Genomic DNA, 23,374 nt, shown 5'->3' with positions numbered 1-23,374 from the left:
CATCATAAGTCATTTTTCGGTACATGTTTTTTTGCTAATGAAGAAACATCTTCTAATTTTGTTTTTATCTAATAGGTAACGAATATTATGTATACATCTTCTCTATAGACAATAAAGAGATAGCCGAACTTTTTTTAGGCGAAAATTTGGAAAACATAAATCACTGATGCTGCATTTTAGGAACTAAGTGATTTTTACATCTGGGAAACTACATTATCTCGATAATCAGAGGTGTCCTAGTTTTGTAATTAGCAATGCGGGATATATGTAGTTAGAATTACTACTACACGGAAATCCAATCTTTGCAAAAAAAAGAAAAAATAAAAAAGAAAATAAAGGTTCTTGCGCCGAATCTTTCGATTCTTATGCAGTTACAGATTCAAGATATTAGATCTAATAAGTTCATGACTTTCTGTTATGTAGAGTTTACAGCTTTGGTACTACATCCACTTCTTAGAATACCAATGGGGCAATTAATTTAGAACATTGAATAAAATTTAATCTAAATAGTTATGAGTCAACAGTGTAAAAAATGGTGGAAAATTCAGACGTAATTTGCGAAGGTCCACAGCTTAAGGACTGGTTTAGTAGAACCGATCGATCGACAATAATTTTAGCAGCAAATTGTGTAACGGTATCGATACCAGTGCATGGCCTCCCGTAAAATAAACGCGCGATTATTTCCTAGTATGTTTAAATAACGTATGGAGGCGATTTACGAGTTTTCTGCTTCCAGAATGTAATTTCTAGCATCTTCAAGTTGTCTTTATTACAACCATAAATTGGGTGCTACATAGAGTAGACTTACCAAAATCGTACCACTTAAAATATATTACGCTGTATCGCCCATTTAGTGTTAATTTTTATGCAAGCTAATGTTGGAAATTAGAGTTTAATGGTTGAGGATCCTGCTATTATATATGTTTAACTTCTTCCTAAGAGCGAATTAATTTTTTGCGAGGAACCAATCTTCTAAAACTATTGATATTTAAACACGTGTTAAAAATATGCAGTTTGTGCTAAGAATATTATGCAAGTAATAAATACAAAAATTATTCAGTACCTAAGAATTAATAAATATTAATATTTTTAATATTCCCTTACTATATCTAATAGTTTGAAATAAATTATGAAATATTTCATTTAAAAAGAGGAATGGTGTATATAATACTACCTATATTTTATAATACTAGTTTAATAATAATTATCCAAATAACTCAAGACTGAAAGTAGTCATTTAGTTGTCGTTGCCGAATTAACTTTTTGTACCGATAATATGAAAATTTATGAATTTTTCTTCGAGATAAGCTTTTGAAACAGTTATCTATCTTATACAGGAAACGGTAATTAGAGTAATGAATAAGATCGTGTAGAAACACGGTTGGTACGATTAATCGTAAACCTAAGTTCATTCGATTAAACCAAACACAATGAAATTAATGTAACTGATTATACCGTACAGTTTGAATTGGTAGCATGAATCACCAATCGTTGCTTCAGGTCTGTGTTTGGTTACTACATACGTACTTGTATGATTCAATTAGGTTCATTTCTGATTACGCGATTTGATATGAATGGTTGTAATCAATATGGGACTGATACAGAATACTAATATTCTCAATGATACTGACTTATAATTTCAGTTTTTAGTATATTTTAATATTACAGAAAAAACTAGTTCTAAAGTTTATGAAGGTGTCCTCCAAATAATTCACATATTCACACAATACAGAGTGAAAAATACTTATTAAATATTCTATTACGTATGATAAGTGAGTTTAATTAACAAATTTTCTGACAAACGAATATCCACCATTTTAATATTCATAATACAAGTATAAATAATGAGTACATAGTATAAACAGTGAGAAAAAAGAGTGTTTTACATATTCCCATAAATTTCAATCACCTAAATTTTCATAACAAGATTGTAAATTTGACTGAACATATATATCACTGTAGTTCATGAATTATTAATTGAAAGATTTTATTTTGCTTAAAAATCAAACAGTACCACATAAAATCATTAAATATTCTGTTACTTTGAAGTTATTGTATTTAATTGTATATTATTGATTTTGTAACAGTTATGAATAATATAACTGAAGTATTTTACAGCGTAATAATATTAAATAATTTCAAATGATGAATTAAAAAAAGATGGGACTAGATTTGAGTTAGTAGCATTGATTAAGCATTACTAATTATGTAGGAAAGTTACTTACGAATGGTTTTTCAGCACAGTTTCAATCATATTGGTAGTGACTGACCAAATGAAAACAGATCCATCCGAAGAACCAACCGCTATGTATTGGCCATCTGGACTGAAAGTTGCTCTCGTCCAATCAAAGCCGACTTTAAATCCATCAGCACTGAAAAATAAAGTAACGCACGTAATTAATTTCCTGTTTCATTCGGAAAGATACTTTAATGCAACGATTTCATCGAAATTAAATGTTTGTTGAAATGTATTTGTGTTATTAGATATTAGTGTAAGTACGATACTACATTACTTTGCACATAACTATTAAATTGAATAGTTACCAATGAAACGTAAAAGGAATCAAACATTAAAATCTTTGAAATTCTATGAAACCGAATAAAAAATTTAAAATATATTTAACTGAAGATGCTTTGGTTCGAGTTTTGATAGCTCAAATTATATAAAATTGTACAAAATCGATCATGCAACAGGCCCGTTTCTCTACTTCTGCATCCCACTTTGTAAGTCGTGTAATGTTAAATAGATTCGTAATAAAATTATACTCACCTAAATGATCCAATGATCTTCTTCATTCGTAAATCAATGAGTTTTAACGTATCGTCTCTGACACAACTCAGAAGGTAATTTGCATCTGGAAACAAGCAGGTGCCGCTATTTGAATTTGCATGTCGTTAATGTTAAAGTTAAATTGGTTGTGCTAATACGGTTAGCAATACAACAGCTTGTCTATTCTGTTTGAATAAACATAATCGCTGATTATGTTCTGATTGCATTTACTTCATGCCGTGGTGAAGTTTCCGCGGTGTTGCTCTATTATTCTAATGGCGACAAAAAGAAGAAGTACGTAAGGAGAGGAAAAAATACGTTTACTACGGCTTGAAATGCACTGAGATGCTAAGTAAATAATTCCTTTTCGAGACGCATAAATCTTATGGGGAGGCGTTCGAGAAAGGTTTCATTGTGAATCTACCGGCCACATTTCCTAAGAAATGGTACATTATACTTTAATGGAAGTATACATAATGTATTACGTTGAATGATAAAGGAAAACCATTAAACTGGCGCGATGTAATCGAGCAGAATTCTACAGTCTCTGGCAATATCGTTTCATTCGTGTTCTATTCTCGCTTTTGCCGAAATTAATGAAACGCGAGCTGCATATTCCCAAAGAATTCTTTAATAAGTATGACAACCTAACAGATGTTTCTGGATATGAATATTTCAAATGTCATCATAGAGTGTTCAGTGTTCATAGAACAGACAATTCTCAAGTGTTCCCTCAACTGAAATTGTAACCGCACTTGGTTTCCTTAGAACATTTTACATTTAGTCAAAATAAATTGTGCATGATTGCTTGTAGCTTTTTACCAATCAAGTAATTTCATTATTCCAAATTTATAAGAATCATTGTCAATTCTAAAATTAAGAAGTTTTTGCAACAGAATTGTCACAGTTTCTTTATTAATTTTAAATTTCTTTTAAAGTAATTTATGACAAAGTATTTTAAACATTGTTTAGATAAAATAGATGCCTCTAACCTTTCTTGGATTTTATTCGTGGGTCTTTTTTACAAATTTAAGCTTATATCAGATAATCACTCGAATATTTCAATTACGTATTTATAGCGTTAAATAATGATGTTTGGGTATTTTTAGAAACCTTGTAAATGTTTGATGTGCATAATTCAGAAAAAATATGATATATCTTTTCGGTGACTAATTAATAGCGAAATAATCACCGACAAAGCGTTACCAATAACAACGACGTTCGCTTCGTAGAAACAATTTCAGGAATTAGAGGTGATAACTCCATGACAGGAATGGAAAAGTTATACAAAGTATCTGAAAAGGAAACTTACCGCGAGATAAATCTAACGACGTCACTTTCCCTTCCAATAAAATATCATTCGAACTGGACTCGGCTCTGGTGTCCCAAAATCTAATTCTCTGATCGAAATGGCCGCTAATTATTGTAGAACCAGCACCATCAGAAGTTACAAGATCGTTACAACTGGAACCCGCAAACTTTGTCTCTATACCTGTAAAACAAAATTCAACTTACATCAAGTATCTGTATGGAAAATAAATTTTGTAAAACGTTTATTTGCTAGAAGTATTTTATTAGATTAATTATTTATATAATAAAAAGTTATTACACATATGATACACATTCGAATAATAATTTAACAACTGTACCTATGAATATTTACTGGACGATAACTTTTACTATTTTGTGAATCTATATTCGTGATCTCGTACGTTTCATATTTTATCTAGAAGAATTAATGATTAAAAATTTGCTTTTGCAATATTTACTGCATATGTATGTACATTGTAACGTATACTACAATACCCTAGAAAGAATAGACGCAATCGTTTCTACATCTGAAATTTCAATCAGATCGTGTATTTCTGTATTCACATAAAATCTGCTTACGTCGGTACACCTAAGTTGACGGGTATGATGCATCGCCATGAAGTAATTGGACCCAGTAATTCCATCTTCACAGGAAGCACAGTGCCTCAAGCGATATCAATAACCGACGCGACGTATCGTCGCGGTAAGTTCGACAAGCCGATTGATCGGCTAGTAAATCATCTTTGATTTAATATAGATCACCACTGACAACGTAAAACGGGCAGTTCTATGTAAAATATGCAATCGTACGAATGAACAGTTTGGGCATAGTCAGCTGTTTAACTTTATTCGCGATTTCCCCGTTCCAAACCCAATAACTGACCATTGAATTCTCGAATAATCTTTATCATAAGACTTTATTATAGATATTTAAATGCAAATTTAGGTAAATTTTTTGAAAGAACATATCGATGTCGTAAGTATAACACAATATATGTATATACTTTGCCTATTTCCTTTGAATTTCCTTATGCAAAATAAAAAAAAGAATAGTAAATTTGAAAATATGTGTAGAAATACGTACATAAATTAATTAAAAGAAAAAGATGTAAAGAATAACTATACGTCGTAAATAAGTATTAGACATTGTATCCAAGAAAATATGGTATAATATAAAACTAGTATAATTAACAGTAGCAATTATATTTCCTTTGAGACATATGGTCCAATTCATATAACAAATTTATTAAATATAAAATTAATTTATAACCTCAATTGATTCTTTGAGAATCTGCAATAGAAATTAACTCTTATGTTTATTTTACTTTCTCCAGTGATATATAATTATAATTTACTTTGATAAAATCAACTGAATTCTAAATTCTTATTATTTTGTTACAGCACTCGCTGATGCGTAAGTATTAATTGCACGTTCGTATACATTTACGCGAAGTTTATAGACACATTTTATGCCCTTTGTATCCGTTTCCTCCGTTACACGTTACAAACAGCAACAGTTTCCGGATTCGAGCAACTGAAGTACAGTCTAAAGTACCTAAGCGTTTCTCGTCGTCGATTCACTTTTCCTGCTGCTACCCGTATTAGCTGAGAAGGGTTCTCAATGGATTACAGTTAACTATAAACGCGAGTTTCCGAGCGCTTTCAATCTCGCGAACACGCTCTCTTTTGTGAGTTTTTGAGGCTAATCTACATTTCTAACGACTTGTGTCAAGCAATTCATCTGCCATAAAAGCATACATATGGTATAAAATGATTTCCAAGAATGAGTAATGGATCTTTCAGATATAACCATGAGCGAATCGCAAAAAGTTATTAAAACAGGAAACAAATTACTCTCTGCCAGCTAATGACGCCATTTATCATTATTCATCAATCGAAATTTATTAGAATATCTACGATAACTTAACTTAAAAAGTAACGAGGACGAATTAATGAGCTTTAGTTTTTGTAAATAAAGATAGAATGATATAAATTTGCTATATAAATTTAAAGATAATATTGAGGAACCAGTAAATTTAGAAATAAATTATTTCTTGCGTCCCATAGATTGGTACTTTAAATAATGAATAAGCATTCCTAGAATTCCCTAACAGAGAAGATATAAAAAGTTGAACACAGAATATACGATATAAAACTTGAATTCCTTATTTACACGAAACTACATTAGTCTCCGACTTTATGGTATATCAAATATTCTGAATGGAACAATTACTATAATCCATTTACCCATTATCCTAAAATTATTTAAGGCGAGGAAGATAAGGAAATGATACCACTTTAAGTGATAAATCTTCATCTCTCTTCCCAGATATTCTGGCTCTGCTAACTATTTGCTGTTTATAAACAGGAATATTCCAATTAAAATGGAAGAAACGCAGCAATTGTACCCGTAAGCCGGTGCAGCTGCGAAACATTAACAAAACGATAGGAAGAGTAGCGAAGAGGGATAGGTAATAATCCGATAGAAAACAGCTGATCCACTTTAAGCATCGGTTTTTGTCTTAAAGCGTCCTGGCTAAACAATAATTCACGCTTAAACGCGCTTTCAGCAACGCCGTTCTCCATTGTCCGCTCCTTGCGTAGCGAGATTTATTTGCGCTAAACTTTTGTACATCTCTTCCACCGTCGTCCGCCTTTCTGTGATAGCACCGGGCTTGGTTTTCACTATTTTGCCCGTAGGACCGCGTTCACAACAAAAGCGTGAGAACCCTGAACCAAAATGAATGTCCGGCTTGTGTCTGTGTGTATCAACCTGCCCCCGGTTCTTCTATCTCCGCCTATGTGAAATTAACTTGGATTTAACTCGTGAAAGCGTACAAATTTCGGCGAACGGTTCAAGTGTGTCCTACTGGATTTACTAAACCAGCTTTATATTTATACGTGTAAAGAATATATACGACAGAAGAGAAGAAAGAGGGGAACGTCGAATTGGAAGAGAAAAAAGAAGAGCCCGCACTAGTACGCTTACGCTGTTTTTGAAAAAAAAAAAAAGGATTGAAGTTTCGCCTTTCCGCGTTTAAATTCATCGAGTGCTCGTATCCGCTTGGGACAACTTAGCAAAAGAACTCCACTTTTTGCGTTGAACGAGTACACGATCCTCCGTTCCAGTATTGCTGTACAGAGTGATTTCAGAATGACTGGGATTATCTGCAGAGTTTGAAAGTACACAGAGACAGCGGTCGTTGGACAAACGTGTACGTAATATGAGTGATATTCGCAGATTTGAGGAAAGATATAATAAGTCACAAAAAATAAAATACTAATAAAATAAGTAAAAATAAAATAATAAAATTCGATGAGTATTCAAATATTTTCATGAGCCGCGGTGTATTAAATCGAACTCGAGATCGAATTTGGGAATTGATGTTCCAGAAATCGTGATCTCCCTCGTGTCAGTTTTATCGCATTGCTTCGATTCACCTTTATCGTAAAAAATTATTCGTTCCTCCGTTATGCAATCTCACCGAAACTCCTTATATTTCCAGGGAAATTATGTGGAATAGGATTTTTATTATCGGATTGATGATTTAGAAAGGGATAAGCCGATTATTTACAACCGTTCGAAACCGATCGTATCCCGAAAAAGAAATACAGATCGTAGCTGAAGATTCAGCAACGGTATATAGCTAGACCCTTGCACGTTTTCAAGCCGCGATCTTTACGTGATAAGCGGTGCTTTGAAGAAAGGGGCAAAAGTGATAATTTAGTAGCGGGGTGAAAGTGGCTATTCGCCGCGGCGAAGTACAGAGTAGGTGAGACTCTTTCAGCAAATAGGGGCGACTTTAAAGGGTACGAAAAGTAAATTGAACGAGGTGAATGGACATGATCAACCGATATGAAACGCGAACCAACGAAAGGCATGAATAGTTTGCAAATGTATGCAGAATTTACAATTCGATCCCTATGGACGGTTGACTAATCTCGTGAAACCATATCATTCGAGGAACCCCGTTCGAGATATCGATTTACACTCTGGTCAACATTGCTACAGAGGTAGCCGAAGTTGTGGGTGATGTGCGGCCCCCAATGGTAGGTGGAGTTCTATTGACAAAGGATACACGATGTAGCCTGCCGTGGATGATAGTACACCGGTCGTATTAATTTGCAAGATTCGACTGAAGGATCATAGCGAAATTTACCCACAGTTGCCGAGATTGTTGCCACACGACCTGTCGACAGAGAACTTGTAGGTAAATGATCGAAAAGAGACTTAACTGTTACCGTGGAATACTCTATCCGTTATAAACATTATAATTTCGTTCTAAAATTAATTGCATGACGTAAAGTCTCGTCAACAATGGCTCGCAAAAATATTCGGGCACCTGTAGAAATTTTTTATGAATATATTACGTGTTATACAAAATTACCGTTATACGTAATGAGGCAGGATTATCACGGTTATGTTGGTAAGGTTTGAAACAAATCTGAAAACCTACATAGAAGCCACACAGATAACGAAAGTATGTAAAAAGACAAATGTGTAAAAACTGTTTTAAAAATGAAATCTTTCATGGAGTAGAAAAAGAAGAATATGTAATCTTTTAAAACTGTGCAATGGGAAGATATGTCAAATCGAGAGATAAGAGATGACATCTAATAAAGAAAAAAAAATAAAAGGAATCATGTATTGAAAACATTATTGAGCAGAATATTTCTCACCTAAACGGCTGACAATTGCCGCGTGCACACAAATTGATATTATAGATAGAAACTAATGGCTTTATTTCTATGCGATGGTGGTTTCCGTGGATTTGTTGACTGTTCTGGGTAAATATTTGAATAATAAATATATCATGTCGAGGCATTTTCGTCGCTGCACCGCGAATATATTTCATAATGATCCTCAATGAACGTGACAGGATCATAGCTTTTCACTATTCCCTTAATCGTTTTCTTTTTTTTTTTTTTCTTGAACCGATAAAAAATTGCATTACTATCTTCTTTTGCAGAGATTCTATCTGAATATAGAAAAATTAGTGACCGTACAGTAAAGTTTGCAATTCCTCTTTTTTGCAAATAAATTATACAGAAGTATCCACATAAACTTATGCACGCATCCAATACAATATCGTAAATTGCAATCATTTATACAAATTCGAATCTAGAACATGTATAAAACTTGACGTGTTACCTGATTACGTTGCTTTCATTCTTTAGAACAAAATATCAGGGAAAATTCAAAACCTCCTCGCTGCTTTAGGTGGAGAATAAAACATGAATATTAAAAATATTACGTGACGCTTCTTTTTAATACAGTTCGAAAGAAAAAAGAGGAAAATAAAAATCAAATTTTCTTGCCAACAACGACACGTATTATACATCTTCGTTAACGGTCTGTATACAAGCAATTTGCATTTCATTAAAATTTTCGCGCTAAAATATTCAGTTTAAGACACTAGGCGATTCGCCAAATAATCTATTCAAAAAACTTTGCAAACTTTTATATTAAAACCGGTGGAACAGAATTAAGGCTGTCTCGTTACATGCTGATCTAAATTAAATTTCTTCTTGTCGGAACTTCCGTTTAATCGTTCGTCCCATCTACCTTGAAAATGGGCGCATTCATCCTGCATGAATTTACCAATTTCTTATCGAGCCCTTTTTATCGAAAAACATCATCCGTTAGAGCCGTCACTGATCAAGAACAAAAGCTCGTCTGCCGACAAGAAAACTGCAGGTTGAAGCAACTTCGAAAAGATTTCGCTAACTGCTGATAAGAACGTTATCGTCTTAATTAATCTCACGAAGTGACGACGCAACGAAAGATCACTTTTATTCGATCCTTTTACGAACCAGTCATCTTCCAACCGAATATATTAAAAATCCTTAAGAAGATCCCAAAGTTCGAGCATTAAATTATAATCAGTGACGAACTACAAGCGAAATAAAAATAATATGATCCGACAACTATTATGGTCATTGCGGTGAAGTTTATATTTGCTTGAAAGTGTGTAAAAGTGTTTAATGACTTGGAAGATCGAAGAATACTTTTACGCAACAATTGAACGTTAAGTTTATATTAGGTCTAGAAAAAATGTTTTGTATTTTTAATTCCACACTTTATGTATTTTATGAACAGAATGTATCGTCATTCTTAAACGTTGAAATATTTCCAGTCGCTGAAGTATTCTTTAGTAACATCAACAATTTTCTTTTCATTTTTCGACCATTTTTGGTTCAGTAATGTTTGTTGCTTTTGAACCTCGAACTTCTTGCAGTCACCGATACGTAGTCTGTGGACATTTTGGCTTAGAGCCAAAGTCTCGTTTGAGAAATCTTTGGTATCACTTCTTACACGTGACATTGTTACTACTTGCAGGAATAGAATAATCTTAGCAGTGTCAGTAACATTTTTATGTATTTTTCACTATTCTTTGATTTTAAGTAATAGCTATAACCATAATGCTAGGCGCAAATCACGCTATAAATTAAATAAGAGTATTATAGACACGCTAAATGAGGCTCTTTTTATATTCAATAGAACTTTTTATTTTTTTACATGAAATAATCTCTCTTTTATGTATCATAATCCGGCAAAGTTATCGCACAACATCGTCGACGCTATTTTAGATTCCTCTATTACGGCAACGTTATGCCTCCTGATGATTCGAATTAGGCGTGTAATGGCTTTACGGGCGCTCGTAAATAAGGGAAAGCAACGAGAAGATGCCGAGAATCGAATATAAAGGTGCGAGGAAATTGAACTACCCACTTGCAAAGAATTTTTTATATTAGTAACCGATTATATTAATATAACGAGACATTATAATCTATTAAAACGTGTAGAATTAATTTATTGTATCAATTTATCCATAGATTATTTAGAAATATTTTAAAATAATTCAATGCTATTATATACTTAAACTGAAAGTAACACTTTACTTTTATATAAAATATAAATATTAAAAATTATTATATTATCTTATATATTCAGAAACCATACATTTAGGCGCAAATACGTGAATACAACAACTAGTAAAAATTGTTATCTTGAGGATACTTTAAAACGCGTATGATTAGAATATTAAACCGTAGAAGAATTTCAAACGAAAACAATGATAATAGTAGTTCTACATTCGCTCGCATTAATTTCACGCTTTAATGGTTGAAGAACGTATATGTATATATATAATGTTCAATTCTTTGACCTGTTCCACTTGTAGTGCCTTATTTTTATTCCACTACGGATTAAACTAACAAGATCTAGTTCACGTATCAATAACAAGGCAATATCGCAGTACTTCAAATGTAAAAAAAGAAAAAATACATAACTATCTGAGAAAGAAAATAGGCAATTACGTAAAGGAAAAAAAGAGACAACTATTCATGGAGATACTACATGTTATAATTGTAATCGTAAAAATCAATTACTTTCTTCAAATTACTACAATATTTCTACGTATCCATACTTCTATCTACAGGTAGAACTATTTAACTAATTTAACTAATTGATAATATAAATAATGTATATAAGAACTAACTAAATATTAGTATATTATACAAATTATAATATAAATAATATAATTAATAGAGTGCACCCTATTAATTAATTCTATTGTCATTTATAGACTCTGTAATACGAGATAACAAATAATGGATTAAGCAATTCATCTCATGTTTCTACGCAAACCTACAACACGGTGATTGATTTTACAGTCGTTAGTAAACTCTGTAACAGTCGTTCAATTTTCTCAAAACAATTCGTCCACGTACAGTACAGTTAAGGGTGGCCTCAAACTTATGGCTCGTAATAGGCGTACATACGAAGAGGCAGAGTCGCGCACCTTTTATTGTCCCACGACGCTAGTAAGTATATTAGCATTATTCATGACTAATGGCAATAATGAGGAGCGTGATTACTGGTAATGCTGTACATTATTTTCTGTCTATAGCACAACAACGTTCTGGTTACGGTTAAGGATAAGAGTGCGCCAGTATACTGTGTACGCTAAACGCTTGCTATTTGTTTGGCACTGGTTACTTACACGCTTTGCTACGCAGGTCCCAAATTTTTAGGGTACGATCGTAACTGCCAGTAACTACTTTTGAAGGCTCGCCAAGAAACTTCGCCGCCATCACCTTCCCACAGTGGCCCGTTAGAGTGTGCTGAAACAGAAATGGGAATGTCGTTTTGGAACATTTACCAACTCGTTCCGCGTGATAATAGGATCATTTGTAATCTACGTGACGTATTAAAAATGATTCGTAGCAATTGGATGCTTGGATTCTACTGGCGAGCATATTGCTGTGGTTCTGAACTGTGAAAAGTTCTCTTGATAGCATGAGTTATGGAAAGTTATCTATTAAATTCTGTAAAGGTACTTTTTTTAACATGGAATACTTGTAATTCTATGACTACGAAATTTTTATGCCGAAAAACTCGTAGCTTTTTCATATTAATGGTTTGATAAATCTATTAACTGTCAGCTTTTTTTATATGTATAAAACTTCTATATAATTCTATAGATTAGAATTCTTTTAATTCATTTTCTATTATGAGTCAGATTTTAGATTTTTTGTAGATTACATTTTATATAACATTCTGCAACTAAACTCAGTTAAAAAATATTTTTCGTTAATCGTTTGATTTAGAAAGGATCTTTATATCTGGGGATTGATGCTACGAAATTTGTACAAATCTGTATATAGAATACGTTGCTTATTAATATATGTGTTGCTTTATATAACTACACAATAAATAAAAGTAAGATACAAAATGGAATTAAACTTAAATTTTGTGTAATTTTATTTCCCGTGAAATAAGAAACATGTATAACTGATTGAAACTGTAATGTAAAATAGTTATGGTATGCACTGTATGCAAGGTACGACGTAATTTATGTTGCAACCGAAGAGGTTTACAGTGTATACCAGGTTTCCTTTTCGAGGAAATTGAGTTTGAAAATCTGAGTACATGCGACAAAGATGCCTCGGTGATTCTACATGTATGTCACTATTAGGCTTCGATGTAATATACTCTACACTCTGTCTGCATCAAGCTGATACATGTTAACAAGGAAAGCTATGATTGATCAATTAATAAAGTCAATAATTTCTTAACGTGCTGGAATATGTTGTGAGGTACTAGGAATATAATGCATCGCTAACGTACTAGGAAATAATACATCATATACATGTAATAATACATATCATATTTATTAACTGAGTAAAATAAGTAATTAAATAAAATCAAATAGAAATAGCATGAAATTAATAAATATGAATGAAATATATAAATTACTTCTGCTAAAATAAATTGAATTTCTAGCTAGGATCGTATTATTGACACAGATAGATTTTTTGTATGTATTCTCTTTACTGAATTCTATTTACATGTTAAAAAAATAAAATAAATATAGCATGTATATCGATTTCTGGAATTATATTAAAAGAGTGTGTGTAATTGAAATACGATAATTTTTTATCAATATTAGAAAATTGGCTAATGTAAATATAATTGTTATAAGATTCTAATAATGAGTTGTTTCAGTTTAGATTTATTAGAATGAATGCAATAATAACCATCGTAATTCATAGTTTAGTCAATATAGACATTTATAACTTAAATAACAAAAATATATACGTATTTAAATGAAACGATAATATAATACGAAAAACTAATGCGAATATGGTTACAATATTTCAATTGTTAGTATATCCACGTCAATCTCAATTGTCCAGTTGCGTGACTTTGATTAAATCAATGAATACGCTTTGAAGTTACGTGTCAATATTCATATTAATTTCGGTTAGTATCCCAAAACATGATCTAAATGCAAAACGTATTGATCATTTTAATTTCAATATATTATTATTGCTTATTCCCTTACATCGTAGAATGAAATATGTATTGAGGTATTTAAATGACATGACGTGAATTTTCATCGTAAATTTTACTGCATTATAATACAGCCAGATTGCTAGTAACATTGCTAAAGCAATCCTGAAAAACTTTTCATAAAATCACGCCGCATCGTATTAAGAACAGGTATTTATAGATAACCAGTTTATAATGAGAGAAAATTATTATAACTACGGATAATATATATTTTATGAATTCAAATCTAGATAGCCTATATGTCTATATTTATATATATATTTCGTTTTACATAAATAGTACAGTACAAAATGGTGTATATAATTAACTTAATCTTATGAGAAATAGCCTCTCCAATAACTCAATTACGAAAATAGAATATTTTGACATTATCGATATATTAACGTTTATGAAATAATTAAAATGTAATAATAATACTAATGTATAATAATTTGGTAATTATGTTTATCAGTAATCACTGTATAATCAATTCGTTCCTGTAAGTAAGAAATATCCCGGATATGAATGAATTATAAACACCAATTATTAATTCATTTCAGTCATAAATGTAATCAAATTGAATTGCTTGTTGCCTTACTCGTGAGATACGATACATGTACATAACACTTTCATTTATATTATAACATTAATATATATTTTATAGTACAGCACTAAATTTTTCCAATCATCAAGAAGTCAATAATAAAATATCTTAATACACCAATTAATAGCTCTAAATAGTACACTAGAAATATTTTCTAAAAAACTGAAAAAGATCAGGACATTAAAAAAATAATACGTAAAGTATTGTGTAAAATGTAGTACAACAATAGAAGGAGAAGCTTCCTCAAGTAAAATTCAGACAAGAATAGAGTTGAGGATTTTTTCATGTACATAGTTAACTATTTTAAGGAGTTGGAGAATGTGGAAGAAAAATGTTTATTTCAATCTGCTATTCTATAAAATATATCAACCCTGTGTCAAAAATCTTTTCACGCAATTCTGAATGAGTTTTCAAGTTCTTGTACATTCATTTCCCCGTCAATTTCTATTCTGATGTCTGACCATAATTGCCGTGACTACTATTGACGCTTACCCGTTACATATACTCCTTTCAGAAGCCAAATTGACTAATTCCACATTTTCTAAGATTCACAACTTCAATATCTGGATACGTGACTAGTATCGAGCTTTTCAAAAAAAGCAAATGCTTTATTTCTATAAACTTATTTGTTTTCAGAAAATGATAAACAAGGATAAATTCTAAGGGAATTATTATATTCAACGCAGTTTTCTTTATTATTTAATTTATGAATCTAATAGATACGGCTAATATCATGTGTTATAATCACATCTTTTCAAACAGCATATTCTAAAGAGCATCCAATTTATCGAACATGCATAATTGTAAAACGATCTCTAAGTTATCAAAGTGTACGCTTTACGAAAACACTTTACTTTTCCCTCGCGTACTTTCATCCCATAGAACTGGTTATCCAGAACTTCCGATCGAGATAGGCGCGTGAATTATAAATATAGTTTGCTCACTAATTCATTTGAGAACTTTGTCATCGTCCAATAAAAATGTCACCGTGTAAAAGTCGCGACAACGGTCGGCCACTATTTTCCATTGACGCCTCTAAACAATAAAAGAGCGAGATATACAGGCTAATAAAGTTATCCGACACACATGGCCTGTCCTCTCTGCTTCGCCATTTAATGGTGAAGAATTCAAGCGTAACGTCGACAAGGGAAACACGAACAACTCGAGGGCTGTTCCAGGGTACGGGGCGCCGTGAAAAAGAAGAGTTCGCCAATTTTAAGGTACACGGGCGTCGGGGGCTCTTGAAAAATGTCCTAATGTAAATTAATGGGCCAGAAGTTTAGCCAGAAGGGCTGTAACTTGAAAGAAACACAGGTAGGAGGGCACCGGCACCCACCTACGTTATACGAGTCAAGAAAAGAACTTTTTCCACGGAAAGAGGGCAAAGGGAGAAGAGAGAGCGAACCGAAAGTATACTATAATCCCACGTCTCGAGAAGTTGGTCGAAAGTGCAGAGGTGAGTTCCCCGTTTCTTACAGGAGCATCAAACGATCCACTGGATTCTCTCTTCCGATTGTATCTTCCGCTCAATCAGATCCGAATTTACGATTGCACGGTCTTTTGCGATGTTTATCAGATTCAAATTTCTTTTATCGTCTTTCTTCTTCGATAGTGAATCAAATAGGCAAATTTTGAGGTAATCTCGAAAAAATCCAGAGTAGAAATTTATTGTCTTAGAAATTGACTGGTTCGCTTTAAATTTTTCTGGAGATATATAAATTACATTTCTTAATATATGGTTATGCAAAAGGTACAAAAAAATGAGAAACGCATTAAGTAGGTACTAAGATAGATAGAGATCTTAATTAATCGTATGTCACAATCATATCTGCAACAATGATTACGACGTCATAAAATAAATTATTTTAACAATAATTTTAGAATTTGTTTATAATTTATAAATACTTTGCAGCCTGCATCAAGAAGTATCTTTCTTGAAAAGAAGAAAATTTGACATAGGTATATACAAGTTTCAAAAAATATATTAATCTTATAGTAAACTTATTGGTATATCTAGTGAAATCAGAGGATCACGTGAAATTCGCTAAAATTCAAAATGGCAATAAAAGATTTAAAGGACACACAAATTTATAAGCGTGCGTGCATTTTTTAACATTTATGAATAATAGAAAAAGACACAGTATAGTATAGATACAAACAGCAAAAACAAAGAAGATATCAGTAATGTTCCGTATTAAACTAGTTGCTGAAGACACAAGTTCTACAAATAAAGAACTAAACGTAACTTTGTTTCAAACCCAAGAAAAACCACTAGAAAAGGTAAAATAAAATGCCGATTTCACGGTAAAACCACTGGTCCGCGAGAGGTTAACTTTATATATAAGAACATTACATGGCTTTTTCCAATCGCACGATTCAACGTTCGAAGTGATTTTCCTCTAAGAAAATCACAGGGCATCGGTGTAACGATTTGCCAACTGCTTTTATCGTTACAGTTTTAACTTTAGTTCGATTCTTTTCCTGCACTGTGCATAAACATGAAAGAAGCGAAGAGGTATTCAAGCATATTGCATTCGAGTATTCTTCGCGTTTCTGTTTTGTTCATGTAGCAACAATACCTGTGTGATTTATACAACATTTCAATGTAACAATTAAAATACTTTTTATTTAATAATATTCTATCGACAGCAAGCAAGTGTCCAAATATTTTCGAGCGGTGGTCTACGTAAACTTCCTCTCTTTCTCTTCTTTACGCCTGAAAACACGAAATCACACGTTATACATCGTTCTTGGAAGATACAGACCAAGATTCACGAAATGTAGGTGATATCGTCTTTTTATGGCGAGCCTGAAACGGCAATGGGAGACGTGTACCAGATGCATCGTTGCAATAAAGGCATAAACTCTTTCGTAGAGTTCTGTCGGAGAGTGAACCGCCGGCAAGATTCGAAGCAGAAAGAGGAATACTGCGAAAGAGAAATAGATGGACCTTCTGAGTTGTACGAAGGTTCAATTAAAGTCGGTAAAAACAGCAAAGAAGAACCTGGTAACCTTCCTGGAAGTAACTAGCGACCTCAGTTTTACAACCAGTACGTTGTCTTCGTTTTTAAAGCCCACAACCGCGAGTTGTATTCGTGTTTTGCCACTGTAGGCACCTTTCAGGTTCTTCTTTTACATATAAAAGTATGTGTATACAAAGGTATAGCGACAAATTGCTGTTTTTGAGTAAACTTTGCACTTCATTGGCTTTTCTCTAAGATCGTATTATTTAGACAGTTGATCCTACGAATGTGTATTACAAATAAAATCCATATCTTGCATTGCTGAATATATCATCGATATATTAGAAAAGTGAATGATTCAATCAAAATGTTTATAAAATGTTTATAAAAATAACAAAATGTTGTCGTAACTAATTTATCATAACTTTGGCAATTATCATTGAAATAAATCATCCATGTCACAATTATTATTACTCTCACTATAGAAAACCTTCTCGTACTTTATATAATATTTCTAAATAAAAATGGTCAATTGTACTTTCATCGATAATCAAAAAAGAAATCTAAACAACCTCACCAATTAACATAAGACAAGATTTTCCACTAGAAATCGCAAGAAATCTACTGAGAAACATATAGCGAAACGTAACTCAGTCGACCACGGGAATGCGTTAAGGATGTAACCTAATCCATTCTAGTTTTCCCAAAGCAAAAATATGCTTTACTCGACTGCACAAAGTTTTATCGTATCATGTATCGATTCACGTAAATCGGCTGTTGTTAGCTGCAAAACAAACATCGGCAACTTCCGCGGAAAACATCTCAGGTAAGACACGAAGGTTATATATGCGTTGCTCTAAGCAAAGTTTACACATACTGGAATACTAGCCAGGCGAGCGCCAAGCGACGGTTCTATAGCGTTCTCATCGTTTTTCACTGCCACTTCGTTAGTACAGCACGGCACAGAGTGTTTCCGCGAAGCGGAATTCCGCCGCCTTAACGTCCTATCCCATAATTACATCCAACTTGGCCGATGGTTTGGGTTTGATTGGCCGAAGGTTGTCGTAGCCACGCTCGATACTTGATGAGAAGACCGAAGGAGGAAGAATCGTGGCCGCTTGGTCGCGTGCAAAAAGATCCGATGTACACGTGACTTAGTGCGCCATCATGAAATGTCGACCAACGACACGAGATATCGCCGTTTTATTGGTTTTCCCGGCCGAAGATTATAGCATGTTAACCTGTTACATGGACTTTTACGCGGCAAAAACCGCCCGCTATAAAGTGACACCGTATAAACCGACAAGTGAATGGTGAATAGCGCACATAGTCAACTGGAAAATCAAATTAATTAGAAGCCAAGAGATGGGGTGGGGATCGAATTAATAACAGGATCGATAAATTTCCGTATGCGCGCGCGGTTATAGATATAATACATGCTACGAATTACTAAACAGGACGTTTTAAAACACTTTATGCGCCGTAAATATTAGTGAAAAGGTATTCGTACAGGTAAGTATTCCAGACGTTTATACTGTAAATGTTAAATATCTGTTTGATAATTTAGTGGATTTGTCGGCGTATGTGTTTCGAATTTTATTCAATGTGTAACTTGGTGTAAAAGGAAGAACGAATCAATCTGTTTATTTGATGTATGTTTTTAAGAATTTTATTGAGAAAGGTTGAAAACATTTGACGTATGCGTGCGAACATATCGATATGTTGTTATTACTTGCATATATGATCACATATATCATGGATTTATTGCATTTAATATATAATTTGCAGGGCTTTATGTTTAATGGATGTAAAAGAGGATTTATAGTTTGGCATTTGATATTTAATAGAACAAAATCGAAATCTCTTTGAAATTTTCTGGTACTGGATGGTAATACTGATCATTTGGCATTCTTGTATATACTAACAATTTTCATCGTATCCTCTCCTGCTAATATTGACAACTGATTTCGATATAAAATGACATATATACAATTCAACATAATATATTGATTAATTATAATACTATACTAAATAAATTCAGATATTCCAAATCAGAGTATAATAGCATGTGCATGTAAAATCATTTCATTTAATCATAGCTTTGTTTACCATTTCCTTATCAATTTCTATTTTCTCACATCCCTGAGTATTCACATAAAACTAAAGTTAAAATAAAATAGATGAATATTTAAAACAGCATCTAGATCAATTAGAATACCTTTTATAGTATTAATGAAGCATTACTAACCTAAGTTTCATAAAACCAACATGAAGAGGAGCAAATCCCAACACAATGCAAACGTACATAATCAATAACTCAATTGTTCACTTATTAATTAAGCTGTCCTATGTTAACGATACAATGACATATGCTTCACAATAATATCGTTTCGACCAAAAGATCTATTAAGCCGTTATAATGTGGACTAGAAGGGGTTATATACAGCGGATTAACAGGGAACGTCATCTAGCAGCGTGTCCCTCCATAAAGCGATAAAATATGAACATTATTCCGGACACGTCTCAATATCCATTATCCCAAAGTTTCTAAAATTTGCATTTACCACTTTATTGCACTTTCAAGCTCCTCAAAAATATTGCGATAAAATTCCCTATACTGACATTATTATCATTTGTATTTATGTGTGCTGGATCCTTAAGCAAATAATATAGTTCGAAAATCGTCGTTTCGTGAAAACCAGCTAGATCTATTGATGCACGTCAAAGAGCCGTATAATAAAAAAAAAGAATAAAGAAATCCAACTATACGTAACATGAAGGATAAGTACTTAGATGCTTTTATCGAAGACTATTTGGGTGCGACCCAGGTATTCAACTGCTCGACTACATCTTCAACATCTTTAGTTGCAGCCTAGCATCTATATTTCCAGAACTGCAATACTGGGAACACATGAAAAGCCATTTCCCTACTTTACCATTCTTTCTTGACAGCCTTGTTTCCTATCTTTTTCCAACGATTCGATATTGGCCACTGGTCGCATTTTTCATCGAAATTATGGACGTTATATATTCGAAAAATAAGAGAGAATATCATGAAAAGGTAATAAATTACGGTTGTCGAGTAAACATTCCCGTTTAATTAATCCCATTAACGGACCGCCATTTACCGAAATTGAGACATCCCGTTCGTCCCAATTGGATTATCATAACGGAATTTTAATAAAAGCGTTACTGTTATAATTGCTGTAGTGAAACGTGGATCCTTGAACGAAGCGATCTTAATAAATAGGTTAAATAAGGAACAAAGGATGCTTAGGTACAAATGGATTTTTTAAGATAGACCTAGAACAATGCTATTGCATTTCGCGGGCGTTCTTAAATAAAATTTCAATATTTTAAATATTACTTACTTTTACCGAAACACTTGTTTCCAGTGATCTCTCGACATTTTCGGAAAATATAACTGCAACGTATTGCTTTATTTAAAGGAAAGAAATGAGAAATTATTTCAAAATACAAGTTATTTCAAATACTAAAATTTTATCATGAACTCCACGCTTGAGAAATCCAACGGCGTTATTCTACTTCTAACCATCTTAAAAAATGTCCCCTTTGAAATGAAGTTTCCAACTTTTCTTTCGATAAACTCTTTTTACTATATTAGAAATAAGAAGATTAAACAAGAATTAAATACTCTAAAGTTTATTTATATGTCAGTAGATAAATTATTTACTTTTAAAATTTCGCACAGGCGCCACAGTGTCATTTTAGAACTAAAATTAGAAATGTTTTGTTAGATCTTCGTGTTAGATGAGAGTACAGCGTGGAGCTTGAGCCTAAACCAACATTACATCATTCTATGTCAGGCAAAAGTGATTTGTCCTATGTTTCATACGGTACGCGTGAAAAACACATCCTGAACTCACGTATGATTAAGCCTTAAATTACGCACGACTGCAATTATTCCCGGTAGTTTATGGTTGTAGTCGACGAATTCAGATGAAATGACTCTTTGATCTTCGTAATAACATAAATGGCTATAAGATGTAGCCCGAAGCGTAAGAGTCGGAGAATGTGAACTAATGTCGTTGCTGGTATTTTCTGGTCTCTGGTCGTTGCTGGTTTCGTAAATTGAATTGTGCATTAAACGTATTACTTAAATGTATTGCTTTGTGCGTGTCATTGCAATATAGTTAAAACGATGGACAAAAACTTCTCACTGTGATGAAAGTATAATTCTATTATAAAAATGAAACATAAATAAAATGCAGGCATCATTATTGCATTTATACTTCCACATATTTTTATATTTTTGCTACAGTATTATTACAGATACATTGACATTAAATCATCATTTAATACATTGAATTAAATAATTTTGTGTAACCGAATTGTTTAACGATATCATTAGTGAATGAATTCAAGTCGAGCGCGAAATCCAAGTTATTTTCTTTTACGAGTTTCAACTTAACTATTCTAAAATGGAAGCTACAGTTAATATTAACAACGAACGTATAATTTATTACTGACATTTCAAATATTAATTCATTTTTTAAAATCTAAGATAATGATATTCTACGAGAATAGTACAGGAAATATTGTATCTCAATAGTAAAAGTATCAATACCAACGATACGATACTTAAACTGGCGAACTTAGTACAGTGGAAAGGAAAAGTCCAAATGATGAAAATAAACATTTACGTTTCTCGTGCTTTAGGTAACAAACAATCAATTATTTTACTCAATATAAATATTTGAAAATAAAAAACGTGGGAAACTAACCAAACTTGAGAATTTATTGTGAATATGAAATTTATAGTAACCATTTGATCACTGGCATCAGGCCACACGTTGCTTGGCGAACATGTCTCTCACGCATCAATGGAAACAAACGCTTACCGTTTCGTAGAAAACTTCGGCGAAGTACAAGGCGTAACGGAATCTTACGTGCTAAATATAGAGATGTCAACTAAACTCAGGGATGCTATGAACAGTTAGAAACAGAATGCATGATGTAAATACTGTTCTACTTAACATGTAAATACTGTTTTATCTATATACTGTAAATTAGGAAATTAGCTCTATATGTATGCTTAGAAACGTGTGTGACGTAAGCTTGTTAAAAATACAAAAGAGAAAATTTAACCTACACACTAGAGAAACGACTTTTAGAGTGGCCTTAGACTATCAATATACAGCGTATCTATTTTACCTCGATACAGTTAAAGATATTTCACTGTATCGAGATAGAATAGACACCCTGTATATTGTCAATATTTCAAGGTTCTCAACTAAGAGGATCAATATCTATTGTCAATACACTATTGTCAATATTTATTGACATACCGAATTTACGTTCAGAACTTTCAAATCTTGACGATATTATTGATTGTCAGAGGGAAATTGACATTCAATTACGTCAATACTTTACATTAATTCATTTTACAGATATGACATTATGCACGCGCTTATTTATCAAGCTGTAGTTACTCCCAATCTTTCTAATTTTTTTGAGAATTACATCCTTCATAATATTTTATTTCTGTTTTAATGTTACAAACGAAACTTAAATGGAACTCTATATATTTATGTGTGTAACATAGTGTGCAACATTACAGGAGGAATTCATCGATCTATGTTCTATTAGTGTTTCAAGATCATTTAAAGTTTCCCTTCGTTAAACGGCTACAAGAGTTTCCATACTTTGAAACTTCGTAACTTCAAAATGAACTTCAAGTCTTGCAAGACGTTTCACTCGCTACCAGAGTACGGATGTGGTTTCAACATGATGATGCATCTGGTCATAACGACCGCAGGGTTCGAGAAACGCTGAACAACATGTTTTCTGGTCGTTGGATAGGAAGAGGACGTAGAATATCCTTTCCGAGATTCCCAGATTTCATGTTTTTACTTTTTTTTCCTTGT

The 23,374-nt window shown here is 32.7% G+C and overlaps 1 protein-coding gene across 3 annotated transcripts in view; it reads right to left on the bottom strand.

Annotated features, from left to right (window-relative positions):
• LOC117204959 (autophagy-related protein 16-1) overlaps nt 1-23,374 on the bottom strand; it is a 600,053-nt gene that overhangs the window by 21,612 nt on the left and 555,067 nt on the right. For all 3 annotated transcript variants that reach the window (XM_033442910.1, XM_033442912.1, XM_033442911.1), the window contains 4 exons: nt 12,088-12,208; nt 4,083-4,262; nt 2,771-2,855; nt 2,226-2,372 (listed from right to left, as the gene is read on the bottom strand). In XM_033442910.1, the coding sequence (XP_033298801.1) occupies nt 2,226-2,372; nt 2,771-2,855; nt 4,083-4,262; nt 12,088-12,208 (533 nt within the window). The remainder of the gene's footprint in view (nt 1-2,225; nt 2,373-2,770; nt 2,856-4,082; nt 4,263-12,087; nt 12,209-23,374) is intronic.

This window comes from Bombus bifarius, unplaced genomic scaffold (genome assembly GCF_011952205.1).
Source record: "Bombus bifarius isolate JDL3187 unplaced genomic scaffold, Bbif_JDL3187 scf7180000007984, whole genome shotgun sequence".
NCBI lineage: Eukaryota > Metazoa > Arthropoda > Insecta > Hymenoptera > Apidae > Bombus > Bombus bifarius.
Note: the sequence above shows the minus strand (reverse complement) of the source record. Positions and strands in the feature narration are given on the sequence as shown.